The sequence below is a fragment of the Phacochoerus africanus genome, chromosome 15 (assembly GCF_016906955.1).
Source record: "Phacochoerus africanus isolate WHEZ1 chromosome 15, ROS_Pafr_v1, whole genome shotgun sequence".
NCBI lineage: Eukaryota > Metazoa > Chordata > Mammalia > Artiodactyla > Suidae > Phacochoerus > Phacochoerus africanus.
Window position 1 is genome coordinate 82,350,553 of NC_062558.1, and position 13,749 is coordinate 82,364,301.

General features: G+C 53.4%; 1 protein-coding gene across 4 annotated transcripts in view; it reads left to right on the forward strand.

Moving 5' to 3' along the window:
- Positions 1-13,749, forward strand: part of ZMIZ1 (zinc finger MIZ-type containing 1) — a 192,404-nt gene that overhangs the window by 86,776 nt on the left and 91,879 nt on the right. For all 4 annotated transcript variants that reach the window (XM_047762411.1, XM_047762414.1, XM_047762413.1 and 1 more), the window contains exons 5-6: positions 1,121-1,234; positions 9,686-9,791. In XM_047762411.1, coding sequence (XP_047618367.1) covers positions 1,121-1,234; positions 9,686-9,791 — 220 coding nt within the window. The remainder of the gene's footprint in view (positions 1-1,120; positions 1,235-9,685; positions 9,792-13,749) is intronic.

The window sequence follows — 13,749 nt, forward strand, 5'->3', positions numbered from 1 at the left end:
TGGGGAACAGTGGTGGTTAAGCCACATATGCCCGACCACAGTGTGGTAAAACCTGGGCACAGTGTGCTCGAGCGCACTTTCCCGACTAAGTTGGCCCAGAGGCCTCTTTCTCATCCCCCTACCCCTACTCTTTGGCCGTGACAGGGCTTGCTGAAGCCAGAGCTGGTGGCATGCAGGCCTGGGGTGTGGTGGTAGTGGTTAAAGGGCCAGGGGAGGGGAGTGCTTCATCAAGAAGGAATCTCCAGGAGTTCCCGTCGTGGCGCAGCGGAAACGAATCTGACTAGAAACAATGAGGTTGCGGGTTTGATCCCTGGCCTCACCTAGTGGGTTAAGGATCCAGCGTTGCCGTGAGCTGTGGTGTAGGTCAAAGACATGGCTTGGATTTGACATTGCTATGGCTGTAGTGTAGGCTGGCAGCTGTAGCTCCGATTAGACCCCTAGCCTGGGAACCTCCATTTGCCGAGGTGTGGCCATAAAAAAAGCAGGAAAAAAAAAAAAAGGAAGGAATCTCCAGAGCCAGTCCACCCTGACTCAGGGACAGCCAGCCCCACAGATGGGAGCCACATGCGCCCCCACCTCCTGAGCCCTGCAGGATTCCCTGCCCCATTGCCAGCCTCCAGAAAACTTTTTTTTTAATGGCCAAACCCGTGGCATATGGAAGTTCCCAGGCCAGGGAATGAATCCAACCCACATCTGCAACCCACACCATAGCTGTGGCAACACCGGATCCTTTAACCCATTATGCTGGGCCGGGAATCTAACCTGCATCTCCACGGTGACATGAGCCACTAAAGTTGGATTCCTAACCCACTGCACCATGACGGGAACTTCCGGAAAACATTTTAATGTCTACCATCATTTCCCTTTTCTTGACTTTATTTTCTCTTCTTTGCAATAGGGCCGCTGATCCCCATCCTGGCAGGAATTGGGCTGAGGGTGGAGATGCAGGGGGAAGGTGGATGATAGGGAGTTTGAGAAAACTCATTAGTCCCGGCCTGCCCCTTTCTGTGTGTCTCCTCCTCAGGGAGGTCTGGGGTCTTTACTGCCTAGACGCCCACATACTAAGCTGTGCTGGCCTCATCCCTGGAGTCTCATGCTGCCTCCTTTCCTTCTCCCACAGCACTTACAGAACCCTGCCAACTTCCACAATGCCGCCACAGAGCTGCTGGACTGGTGTGGAGACCCGCGAGCCTTCCAGCGGCCCTTTGAGCAGAGCCTGATGGGCTGTTTGACGGTGAGTCTGCACCCTCCCTGCATGTGCTTGCACCTGGGGAGGACAGCTGGGGACTTGTGCACCTGTCCAGTGCAGATAAGGTGGGGGCAGGGTGGGGGCAAGAGATAGGAAGGCTGGTGCTGGAAGGGAGGGCCCTTCTGTGTGTCCCCCCCAACACACATACATCCTCAGGGAGCCTGGTCTGATGGGGAGACATGGTCCTCAGGATTCTGTGGGTTCTCCACACTTGACAAGAATGACACAGGTCCTACCTTGAGGAGTTTCAGGTCTGATGGGAGTAAATGGTCCATCTTAAGTAAAGCAAAGAGGCTCTTTTTTTTTTTTTTTTTTTTTTTTTTAATGGCCATACTGGCAGCATGTGGAAGAGTTCCTGGGCTAGGGGTGGAACTGGAGCTGCACCTGCCAGCCTGTGCCACAGCCCACAGCAATGCCAGACCTGAGCCACATCTGCAACCTATGCCACAACTTGTGGCAACGCCAGATCCCTAACCCACTGAGCGAGGCCAGGGGTCAAACCTGCATGCTCATGAATACTATGTTGGGTTCTTAATGCCTTGAGCCACAATGAGAATTCCATGAGAGAGAGACTCTTGAAGGGTTTTCAGCCCTCTTTTCATCCATTCATTCTTTTACTTAGGTAAGCATCTGTTGAGCTCTTTTTACAGTCATCCATCCATCTATCCATTCATATAACCATTTATTGAGCTCCTGTTACAGCCATCCATCTATCCAAGTCAGCACTGATTGATCCCTCATTTATCATGCACAAACCGCTCTGCTAAGTCCTGGGAAACCGAAGATGAGTATGACCTTGCCAAGCCTGATTCCGTCTTTAGTGGGGGAGACAGATGTGGAAAGAGATGGCTGGGAAAATCATGTGGAAGGTGGAGGCAGCACAGGGAAGGGAAGTATTATCTGCCTGGGTAGTGGGACAGATTGCAGAAAACTGAGAAAAAGAGCCACTTCCACATCTGCCAGCGTTTGATACATGTGCACAAGCAGCTGAGTATAGCGAGCGTGTTCTATAGAATGGCACACACCAAGGCCCACATGTGCAAGAGAACCCAAGGAACTGCAGTTATCCCAGCTCAGTAAGGGTCTAGGATACAATCTGGGCAGAGGCCAGGCCCAGAGCTAGTGGTATGATACGCCAAGCTGCAGAGATTTCCAGGAGTTCTGTGGCATAGCGGGTTAAGGGTCCAGCATTGTCACTGCAGTGGCACAGGTCACTGTTGTGCTGCAGGTTCGATCCCTGGCCTGGGAACTTCTGCATGCCACAGGCAGAGCCTAAAAAGAGCTTGCCAGAGTTCCCATTGTGGCTCAGCAGAAACAAACCCGACTAGCATCCATAAGGACACAGGTTCCATCCCTGACCTTGCTCATTGGGTTAAGGATCCAGCGTTGCCATGACCTGTGGTGTAGGTCGCAGACGCTGCTCAGATCCAGCATTGCTGTGGCTGTGGGTGTAGGCCAGCGGCTACAGTTCCGATTCCATCCCTTGCCTGGGAACCTCCATATGCCGTGGGTGCGACCCTTGAAAAAGACCAAAAAGAAAAAAGAAAAATTTAAAAAGACTGTGGTTTTTGGGGTTTTTTTGTTTGTTTTTTGTTTTTTTGGTTTTTTTTTTTTTGGTTTTTGGTTTGTTTGTTTTTTTTTTTTTTTTTTTAACAAAAAAAGTGCTTGCCAGCTGACAGCCACGTGGAAGAAGCTGGAAGCTTATGATTGTCTCCAGCCATGTGGCCTATATTACCTCTGAGGCTAGTGAAGACAGCTGCTCAGAGGGTCCTGAGTGAGCTTTAAAGGGAATGTGGGTAAATAGATTGCTGGAGAGTTTAGCTACCCCCAGGCTTGGAGGAGGGCCCAAGACGTATGCCTGGCCAGGTGAGAACAAAGGGTAAAATCCACGGGCGCAATGTTTCCTGAAAACCTCCAGACCAGTGAGAGGCAAGAGAGCTGGCCTGGCCCCGGCCTGGAGCAAAAGAAGCAGCAATGTTAACCTGGGCCGTCACTGCAGAGCACCTCTTCTGTGCCTGGCGCTGAGCTTGGCCCACTGGAGGTGCCTCCCTGAATCCCTACAGGGCTGGTCCTGCCCTCTTCCGCATTTTATAGAAGAGGAAACTGAGATGTCGTGGCTGACTTCCCAAGGTCACACAGCCTGTTAGAAGCGGACCTGGGATTCACGCCAAGGTCCATCTGCCTCTAGAGGGGACATTCCTGGCCGTTAGGGATGCCAAGCAGGGACACAGCCAAGACCCTCCCAGGGCTCCTCCGTTCATCCTAAGCCGACACCATCTGGCTCCCTCAGGGCCCCTGGGCCAAATCAGGAGGCCGCCTGCACTGCCCAGCCCTCCTCATCCTCCAGCCCCCTGAGCCCCCCCTCCCTCACCCAACTCCCTTAATCCTCTTTGTGGGGATCCTGGTTCAGGCTAAGCCCGCCAGCAGGGACAGATGTTGCTCCCATCCCAGCTGCTGATGGCCATAAGTGAGGGAGGAGGCGGGGCCGCCTCCTCCCCCAGCACCCCATCCCGATCCTGGCCTAGAGGTGGGGACCTGAAGCTGAATCCAGCGACGGCCCTGGCCAGGGTGGTTGGTCAGGTGGGCACGAGATGACCATTAACTGGCCCTGCCTTGGCCCTGTCATCCATCTATTCATTCAACAAACATTCTCCAGTTTTGGAGTGGGTGGGTCCTGCACTGGGCCTGAGGGGAGTGCAGTGAGCATAGTGGGCCTCTCAAGCAGCTTGCCTTCCGCTGGGGGAAGCTGACGCTAAACCCAAAAAGGAATACCTGAGGATGCTTCCCAGCACCCCGTAAGAAGGGGTGGTGGTCAGGAAAAGTCTCCCAAGGAGGTGACCTCCATCTGAGACCTAAAAAGCAAAAAAGGAGTCAGCCAAGGGAAGACAAGAGGGAAGGGTGCTGCAGACAGAGGACACTGCTTATGCAAAGGCCCCAAGGCTTGGTTTGTTCAAGGAACAGACGGAAGTCTCCGATGGCTGGAGCATCAGAGGGAGAGGGTGTAAGATGAAGAGGGAAGGAGTTCCCATCGTGGCTCAGCGGAAGCAAATCCGACTAGGAACCATGGGGTTGCAGGTTCGTTCCCTGGCCTTGCTAAGTGGGTTAAGGATCCGTCATTGCCATGAGCTGTGGTGTAGGTCACAGACGCGGCTCGGATCTGGCATTGCTCTGGCTCTGGTATAGGCCAGCAGCAAGAGCTCCGATTAGACCCCTAGCTTGGGAACCTCCATATCGCTGTGGGTGTGGCCCTGGAAAGACAAAGACAAAAACCAAACAAACAAACAAAAAAAACAAACGAACATAAAGATGAAGAGGGAAGCAGAAACCGGCTAGCACAGAGCCTGCAAACTAAGAAGAGTTTGGATGTGACTTGAGGGCCAGTAGAGAGCTCTTGAAGGGTCTTCAGCAGGTGAGTGATGGCATATGATTTGTGTGAGGACAGAAGCTCTGAAGGGCAGCATCCTTGGAGGCTAGGATGGAGAGATTTTGGAAGTCTTCCTGGAGGAGGGAGCCCAGAGATGACCCTGTAGGATCTGACTGGCTGAGGTTGAACCCATGACTTCTCAGGCACAGAACACTGTGGATGAAGGCCGAGGGCCAGCTCTGCACCCCAGCTTAAGGTGTAACTGGGTTGAATGGCTGGTTCTGACCTCCACTCTGACCTCCACCCTGCTGGCCTGCTGCTTAGCCAGAAAGGGGCCCTTGGCCCACAGGCCACAGTTGCAGAGACCTGAGTCTGAATGTCATTGGAGCACAGGAAAACCAGCAGCAGGAAAGGGGGTGGGGTGGGGTCATAGAAGACACCCTTGGTACCCACAGCATTTTCCCAGCTCTATCTCCTTGCGTCCTTATGAAGACCCTGCAGAGGGGCAGGGAAGGCTTGTCACTCCTGTTTTACAAACAAGGCAACAGAGAGAGGGGGAGCAGCTTGCTATAGTCCCGGGCTGGTACCACTGCTCTGCCAGGAGCCCCAGGGCCCTGCTGCCAGTCCCCTCCATCACCGAGGCATCCTTAACCTCAGCCATGCCCCAAGGGTAGGGGTAGGGTGGGATGGACAGATGAGAGATCCCAAGGGCCTAGGCAGGCTGCCTAGACAAGCTGCCAAGTGCCCCCCACACTCACCCCTCCCCATCTAGGGGACAGCCTGAGCTCTCCAGGTTGCCATCATCCCCTTGGTGATCTCTGGAAACAAATTCCTTTGGATCCGGCTTTACTTGAGGATATAAATTAAAAACCACTTAGCCTTGGGCAGTAAATGGGCCATGTTGGCTATCCCAGGCCCTGGAGTGAAGAGCCATGGGCCACTGGCACTCCCCTGCCCCACCCTCGGCTTCATGCCCTCTGACCCCAGGATGCAGAAGTGCAGGAGCCCCACAGTCCGTCCCCAGGGATGTCAGTTGGGGCACCACTTCCTCTTCAGGACCAGGCTCTTCCCGGCCACTCTCTTAGTGGCAGGGCTGAGACCCCTCTCTGGGTCTCCCCTTCGGAATCAGGCCTCTTTAGACTGGTTCCTTCTCCCCCACCCCCCACCAGGTAGAACACACTTGATCTGCTTGAGAACAGAAAGAAGGCTGAAGTGGTCAGAGCACAGGAGAATGGAGGCGGGTACAAGAGGAGATGAGAAAAGAAACAGAAACCAGTTAGCACAGCAGCAGTGCCCTCCCCATCTCTCTGGTGAGGAATTCCCCACAGCCTCAAAGCTTCACTGCTGAAGCTGTGGGTGTATGTTCACAGACGGCATTCATTGAGCTGTGTGCCTGGTCCTGGCTGTCCTCCTTGCAAGGAGGAGATTTTTGTACCCATTCCACAGATGAGGAAACTGAGGCCCAGAGAGGTTAAATCACCTGGGTGAGATAGAACAACTGGTCGTGGGCAGAACCAGAACCCCATCTCATGCCTAACTCCAGAGCAGCAGCAATGACCACAAATACCTGTCCACTCTGGCAATGAGAATGGTAGCAAAATGGGAAATGATGGCTCTGTCCTGAGGGCCTTAGGGTATAGTCATGAGATGGAACTGGGACACATGGAACTGGCAGAGCCCATCACACACAACCCTGGAAATGAGGGACATCCTTGTACCTTTATTGAGGAGGAACCTGAGGCTCAGAGAGGTGAAGTAACTTGCCCTAGGTTGCACAGTATAGCTGGAGCAGGACTGGTACACAGACCCAGCATGCATCGAGTTCCCGTGACTGCCTCATAGGATGTCACAAACCACCAGGCAGGAGCAGAAACCCCTTCTTCAGCTTTTCCCACACAGGCTGTCCTGCTTCATGGCCCAGAGGCTCACTGCTCTTCAAGTCAACACACTCCTTATATGGGACTAATGTTAACTGCCACATGACTTTAATCATGCCCCCTCTCTTGCCTCTGGGCTTCAGTTTCCCTCTTTGTGGCATGAGGGGCTGGACTTCCTGACCTGTAGTTCCCCCTGGGACCCTGGGTTCTAGGTCTCAGGCAGCCAGACCCCACAGGTCAGCCTTAGGAGCACCTTATGGGAGGAGCATCTTATGGGCTGGGCTAAGCTGGCTGAGCCCAGGCAGCCAGCAGAGGGCAGCAGCACCAGGACCACCCACTGCAGGGCTTTATGGGGCGGGGGTCTTCACTAAGGGGTCTTCATGCCCATTGGGGTGAGAGCAGGCCTCTCAGAAACACAACAGGAGTCTGCTTGGCTGAGTCAACCCTCCCCACCACGATCAGTCAGACCTGCTTCTCAGGACTTTCCTGGGGGTCCTTAAGCTTGGCCGGCAGAAACCAGGGGTTCCTGAGGCACTCTAGAATCACAGGATCCAACTTAGCCTGCTCTGCCACATCTCTGCTGTGTGACCTTCTGCCAGGCCCTGCCCTCTCTGTGTCTTGGCAAAAGGAGACTTTGTAAAAGAACAGCCAATGACCCTTCTGAACACTGGGCTTAGGAGACTTGGTGACAGATACTCCCAGGCCTTCAGGACAGCCCTTGGAATCAATACCAGGCCCCTCTTGTTCAGTGTAGCTAGTTGGGCTTTGTTTGTGTGTATGTTATTTTTGTGTGTTGTCTTTCTGGGGTGGTTTTTTTTTTTTTTTTGGAACCAGAGCAACAGGATTAGCCAGTATTGGCCAAACCAAGGGACCTTTGCCTTTCTGCCCTTAACCAAGAGCCTGAGAGTTTGCTATGTAGGTTGGGAGTTATGGCCTTAACCCTTTGTGGGCTGAAAAAGAAGTCCTCTTCTGGAAAGAGCCCAGACTTTGCGGCCTGACTGCCTGACCTCATATCTTAGCTCTGTCACCAACAGGGGCTGTTACTCATCCTCAGTCTCCTTCGTCTGTAAAACAGAGATACTAATAACACCTCATAGAGCTGTGGTGAGAAATTGGCACCTCAGTGCTTACCAAGCATTTGCTTAGTCCTCTTACCTAGGAGACAGCATTCTCATTACACACTTGTGTCAACATATCCCACAAACATCAGCCTCACTGATGCACCCGTCCCAACAAACTGCCTACCTCACTCACATCCACCCCAAGGCTCTCCTACCAATGAGGGTGCTGCAGTCAACATCTGAGCTGACATGACCCTTCCAGAACCTTCTCCCTGCTCTACAGTATCTATCTCCAAAACTGAAATACTCAACAGGCCATAAAGAATTTGGGGCCTTGGTTTTTCTGCTTGGACAGTAAGACTAACAGCGAGGACTCCCCAGCCCTGGGGTGGCCCAGAGACTCTGGAACGTGGTGTGTATGTGGCAGAAGGGGGGTGGTGCATAAGAACCACAGTACAGGAGCAAAGAGAGCCTGTGGGAAAGAGGCCTGTGGGGAGCGGAAGACTTCTGTGTCTGGGGCTTCTGTTTGCAGCAGAGACGCTGAGCAAACATTCTAACCTGAGAAAGTCCTTTTTCCTCCCTGCACAGGGAATTCCCAGGAGATGGGGGCAGGGAGGCAGGGCCAGGAAACTCTGCTGGTCCCAGGAAGGGGAAGCCACTGGCTCCTCCCTGGTTCACCGCTGACACTGTGGGCCTCAAGTGTCCATGTTTTTTAAATGAGAGGTTTGACCTAGATAAGTGGTTTTCCCACACTTTGTCGCCCTAGCGCCCTTATGATGACCCCCCCCCCAAGCATAAAGCAGATAATGGGGAACTATTCTAATGGCTGCGGGGGCTGGGCCAAACCCCATGACAGCCGAGACCCTCTGAGGACCTCTGAGCGCCTCTGGAGCAGGTGGTCTCTAGGGGCTGGCGATGGAGCCTTCCCTTTCTCGGGAGAATGAGCCCCACACCTGGGAGAGCTCCTTTCCCAGCCAGCCATAGCCGCCCCAGCTGCTTCCTGAAATGACTCCATTTTCCAAGGTCCTTCCTTCTTAATAAGGAAACCTAATTTGGCTGCTGTTAATGAGGAAGGCGGGCAGGATGGAGCCGATCTGGCAGTGGCGGGACACCTGGGAACGGGCGGGGGGACAGAGCGGCTCTGGGTGGGTGTGAGCCTGTAGTACCGAATTGATCATGGGGCCCCAAGAGCCCCCAGTCCCTCACTGTCCCCCGACCCCAGGGGACTGACAGACTTCCCAGCCCCTCCCCCCTCCCCCTTCCAGCCCATAGCTCTGAGGTTCACAAGGAGATGGGTGGGACCTCCAGCCCAAATGCACAGCTGTTGTCAAACTTCTGCTGGTGCCCTTATAGGTGCCTCCCGTGTGCTGGGATGGTGCTTGGTGCTAGAGACAGACCCCGGCTGAGCATGACAGCTCTGCTGTTTGGGGACTAGGGTCTGAGAGGCTGCAGGGCGCTTGGCACGGAGCTGGGAAGCATGAGGCGTGTCCGTCTGGGGAATTCTTAGCAGTCTGCTGGGCAGCTTCAAGCTGGAGCTCCAGGGAGGCAGTGTTTCCTAAATCAGTGCTTCTCCCTGGGTGCAAACCCTGACTCAGGAGGGACGGATGCTGCTGGGTGGGGACTGTGCTTGGAGAAGCGAGGATAGCAAGTGTCCCCTAGATAATGGGTGCTGGAGCTCAGCGAGGGATGGGCGAGAGGATGGAGAGGTGGTGGGTGTGGGAGGCTTCCTGGGGGCCAGGGATTTGGGTGGGGGGAGTTGAAGAGTTGCACTGGGGGAGCAGAGGCCTCCGGCTATGCAAAACACAATGGGACAGCATCCCTCCCAGATTCTAGAATAGGGCCAAATTTGAGCCCTTGAAAGTGGCGGGGCCTGGGCTTTGGGGTCAGGCCCACCTCTGGACTGTTAACCCCTGAGGACAGGGCCCTGGGTCCCAGGGCCTGTCAAGGTAGAGACGCTTAGTAGTGTTTGCTGAGTGGCTGAGCCGGCAGTTTGAGTCCCAGCTCTGCCTGATGCTGGGGACCTGCATTAGCCTGCCCTCCTCCCCTGTGAAATGGGCACATCCACCACTCTGGGATCAGAAGCCTGGTGTGGACAGTGACTCACTCCTGCCCTTCCCTCCCATCTTGCTGGCAGGTGGTTAGTCGGGTGGCAGCTCAGCAAGGGTTCGACCTGGACCTCGGCTACAGACTGCTGGCTGTGTGTGCCGCGAACCGAGACAAGTTCACTCCGAAGTCTGCCGGTAGGTGACGGCTGGGGAAACCATGGGGACATTGGGAGGTGGGAGGGGCACTGGACTTGAACTCAGGGCTGGCACCTCAGTTTGTCCAGGTGTGGTGTGAGCCTCTGAGGAGCAGCAGCTCACCTTCTGGGCTCTTGAGCCCATGGGCTTGTCCCTCATCTCAGGGCCAGCGAAGGGCCCAGAGCACACCACACCCCAACAACAGGCGAAAGGGAGACATACCTCGTCTCATTCCATCACTGTTGCGTAAGTCCTGTGATCATCCCCACTTTACAGCCAGGAGACTGCGGCTCAGAGAAGCTGAAGGGGTTCTCCAGATCACATAGCCGGAAAGTGACAGAGCTGGGGGTTAAGCCCAGGCCTATATTCCAGAGTCAGCATTCTTAACCCTGATGCCACACTATGGTCATTCAATTTTTTTTTTTTTACACTTAAAATAAAACACAAATTAAGATGAAAGTGAATCAGTGCATTCAGGGGTCTAAAAATCCACGCTGTACAGTATTGTCCGTTGCAACTCTGTCACCACATGGGATCTCCTGACCCCATAGTACACAGAACCAGGCAGTGTTCTGTGTGTGAAGGTTTTAAACACACCAAACATGCAGCTTTACCTGTCCCTCCATCCTCATTCCCTCGCTTGAGCAGGGGACGTGTGTAAGCTTTTGCTCTGACCGACCTGGCCAACCCAGTCCTGTCACCTGCTGCGTGTGTGGCCCCCGAGCCTCAGTGTATCTCCATGGGAAGGCAAGAATGACAGTGAGACCTACCTTGCCGGGGTCAGCGCCAAGCACAGGGTCTAAATGTTGTTAACATTTTTTATCGAGTCTAAGCCATTCATTGACAAAGAAAAAAAAGCAGTTATTTCCTCTGTATAACAATAAAACAGACGTTGTCTCTGAATTCGTCCATCAGTTCTTTGGAGTATATATAGTAGCAGCCTTAATCCAGATGTTTAAAGGACATCTCATGGCGGCTTTTCATCAGTCTGGGCAGCCCACAATCTCTTGAATGTGGCTTTGCACTCTACTCTCTGTATGTTTACAACGGGTCATTTATGAAAGGTGGTAAAGGCCTCATTAGCCAATAGCTGCTCTGAGATCCCTGACGTGCCAGCCTGTGTTGGGATATCGCTATTGTACTACATTGAACCGCTTGCCGGAAAACGGTCTTGAAATCTCATAAGTGACGTCTGTTCCTGATGGAATCTGCCATTTTAATAATAACTTAAGTCAATACAAGGTTGACAAGGTAAAAACTGCTACTTATCCAAGAAGCATTGACCTCCATATCTCAATCGAGCACCTGCTCTGTGCAGCCCCCTGACCGGGGCTGGGTTGTGCTGAGGAGTAAAGCAGACATGGTCTCACTCGGCAATTGTACTGTCTAGAGCAGGGCTGAGCAAACTTTTTCCTGTAAAGGGCCAGATCATAAATAGTTTAGGCCTTGCAGGCAGTACAAAAGCAACCATAGACAATATGTAAACAAATGAGTGTGGCTAGTTCCCAGAAAACTTTTTTATGAAAGTAGGTGATAGGATAGTTTCCTGATGCCTGATCTAGAGGGAGAGAAAGTCGTTGATCACCGCTGGGAGTTCCCATTGTGGCTCAGCAGTTACAAGCCCGACTAGTATCCATAAGGATGCAGGTTCAATCCCTAGCCCCTCTCAGTAGGTTAAAGATCCATTGTCGCCATGAGCTGTGGTGTAGGTTACAGACACGGCTTGGATCCCATGTTGCTGTGGCTGTGGGGTAGGCCGGCAGCTGCAACTCCAATTTGACCTCTAGCCTGGGAACTTCCATATGCCACAGGTGCGGCCCTGAAAAGCAAAAAAAAAAAAAAAAAACACTACTGTTTGCTATACACTAGAAACTAACACAGTATTGTAAATCAATATGTTTCAGTTTTAAAAAAACGCATGCAAAAAATCACAGCTGTGTGTACATGCATGTGTTTGTGTGTGTGTGTGTCTGTAAATTCAGGCTGTGATAAATGTCAAGAAGGAACAGTCAGGGAGTCACGTGACCATGTAGGAGTGGGAACGGCTTCCCTGAGACCCAAAGGTCAAGTAAGAATTGAATAGGTGCAGAAAAGGAGGAAGGGCTGCCCAGGTAAAGGGAACAGCCTATGCAAAGGTCGTGAGGTAGAAGGAAGCATGGTTTTCTGGCAGAACTGAAAGGAGGGCAGTGGTTCCAGAGCCCAACGGCAGAAGAAGTCAGCAGCGATTGGGCACACAGGGCCTGTCTTGGGGGTTTTGGTCGTTGTCCTAAGAGTAGCAGGAACATGGCTAAATCTCATTTTGCAAAGATCAATCCAGCTACAACAGAACAGATTGCATAGGGGAGACTGGTGTAAATGGAGGGAACGAGTTGGCAGATTGCTAGGATGTCAGGATGAAGGTGATGGTGGCTGGGCCAAGAATGTTGCACTTCCGTGGAGTGAAGTGGAGAAAAAGGCATAACGCTCAGGGATGTGTAAGAAGCCAAACCTAGACAGGGGGAGCATGGCCAGGGGGGTAGAAGGAAAACAGGAGAATGGGCTATCCTAGGAAGCCCAGCTGCTCCCCAGTTCCCTGGGTCGCCCCTCCCTCAAGGGTCTCTCACACCCTTGCTCGTACGTCCAGGGTTCTCTCCCATATTTTGTTTCAATGCCCAACTCTGTGAGACACAGATATTCTCTACATTGATGGATGAGGAAAGTGAAGCACAGAGAGGTCTTGTGACTTGCCTGCTCTCACACAGCTTGTAATGACAGCGCTGGGACTTGAAGTTGTGGCCTCCTGACCCCAGGCCTGAAGCTCTGCCCTCTGTATCATGCTGACTCTGGGGCTGGTGAAGGAACTTAGAAGCAGGAGCCCTGTGTTCTCCTGGATCAGGATCTGAGAAGCTACTCCATTTGGAAGAGCCCTTTGCTTCTCTCAAGTCTCTCTAGTGTGGCCCTGGCCTCCCTAAGTGGTATTTCCAGCATCACTTCTTCTCCTGAGACAAGGGGTTCAGTCCTTCCCCATCTGCACCCCCAGGAGTGCACAGCTCTTTACAGTTTACAGAGCCCTTTCTCGGGTGTGTCTCTGTCTAGTTAAGTGATAGGCCCTAGATCCTGATGTAAGTTCTCAGTGTACCCATTCTGCAGCTGAGAACACTGAGGCCCAACAGCAAGGCTTTGTTTTCACCTGAGTTCACTTATCAGGAGTCACACCCAGGTCAGCACAACTAACCACCTTTTACAAGCTGCCCACACTCCCTCAAGAAGGGTAGGCCTCAGGGCTCTCAAGGGGTGTGTGTAGTGGCCACACCACCCACCACTGGGCCCGTCTGGGCTTCTCCCAGCCAGGCCTCTGCCATTCTAGAACATGCTCTGTCCCCAGAGCTCGGGCAGCCAGCCCTGCTGCCTCCCCACCCTCCTGTCTCCCCGTCTCCATCTGGGCTCCCACTCTCGTCTCACTGGCTTGTGCAATTTTTACCCTTCCAGTCTCTTTCGATCCTTTCTCTCTGAGGGTCTCTGATGCCATATGTCTGCCTCTGTCTGTCCTTCCCTTCCCTGCTGCCTCTTTCTCCTCATGTTGTGCTGTGTGCGTATGCATGTGCGTGTGTGTGTGTGTGTGTGTGTGTCTCCCCCACCCCCTGCCTCCCCACCCCCTCTCCTGCTCCCTCTCCTTGTCTGTCTCTCTTGTCAGGAGGCCAAGCTGGGGCCAGACGAGGGCCGGTGGGATGAGCTCATACAGTGAGGAGCGGTGCTTTGTCAGGAGAGACGGCGGTGGGCTGGGCTGTGCGCGCCAGCATTGGTGGGCTCTGGAGCAGGAGCTCAGGCCTGGGGGCAGTGCTGTGGTGTGTGTGTGTGTGTGTGTGTGTTCGCGCGCGCGAGAGCATGTGTGTGTGTGTCTGTGTGTGTGAGAGAGAGAGAGAGACAGAGACGGAGCGTGAGCGCAGAGCAGACACTGCAGCAAACCGCCAAGTCAGGC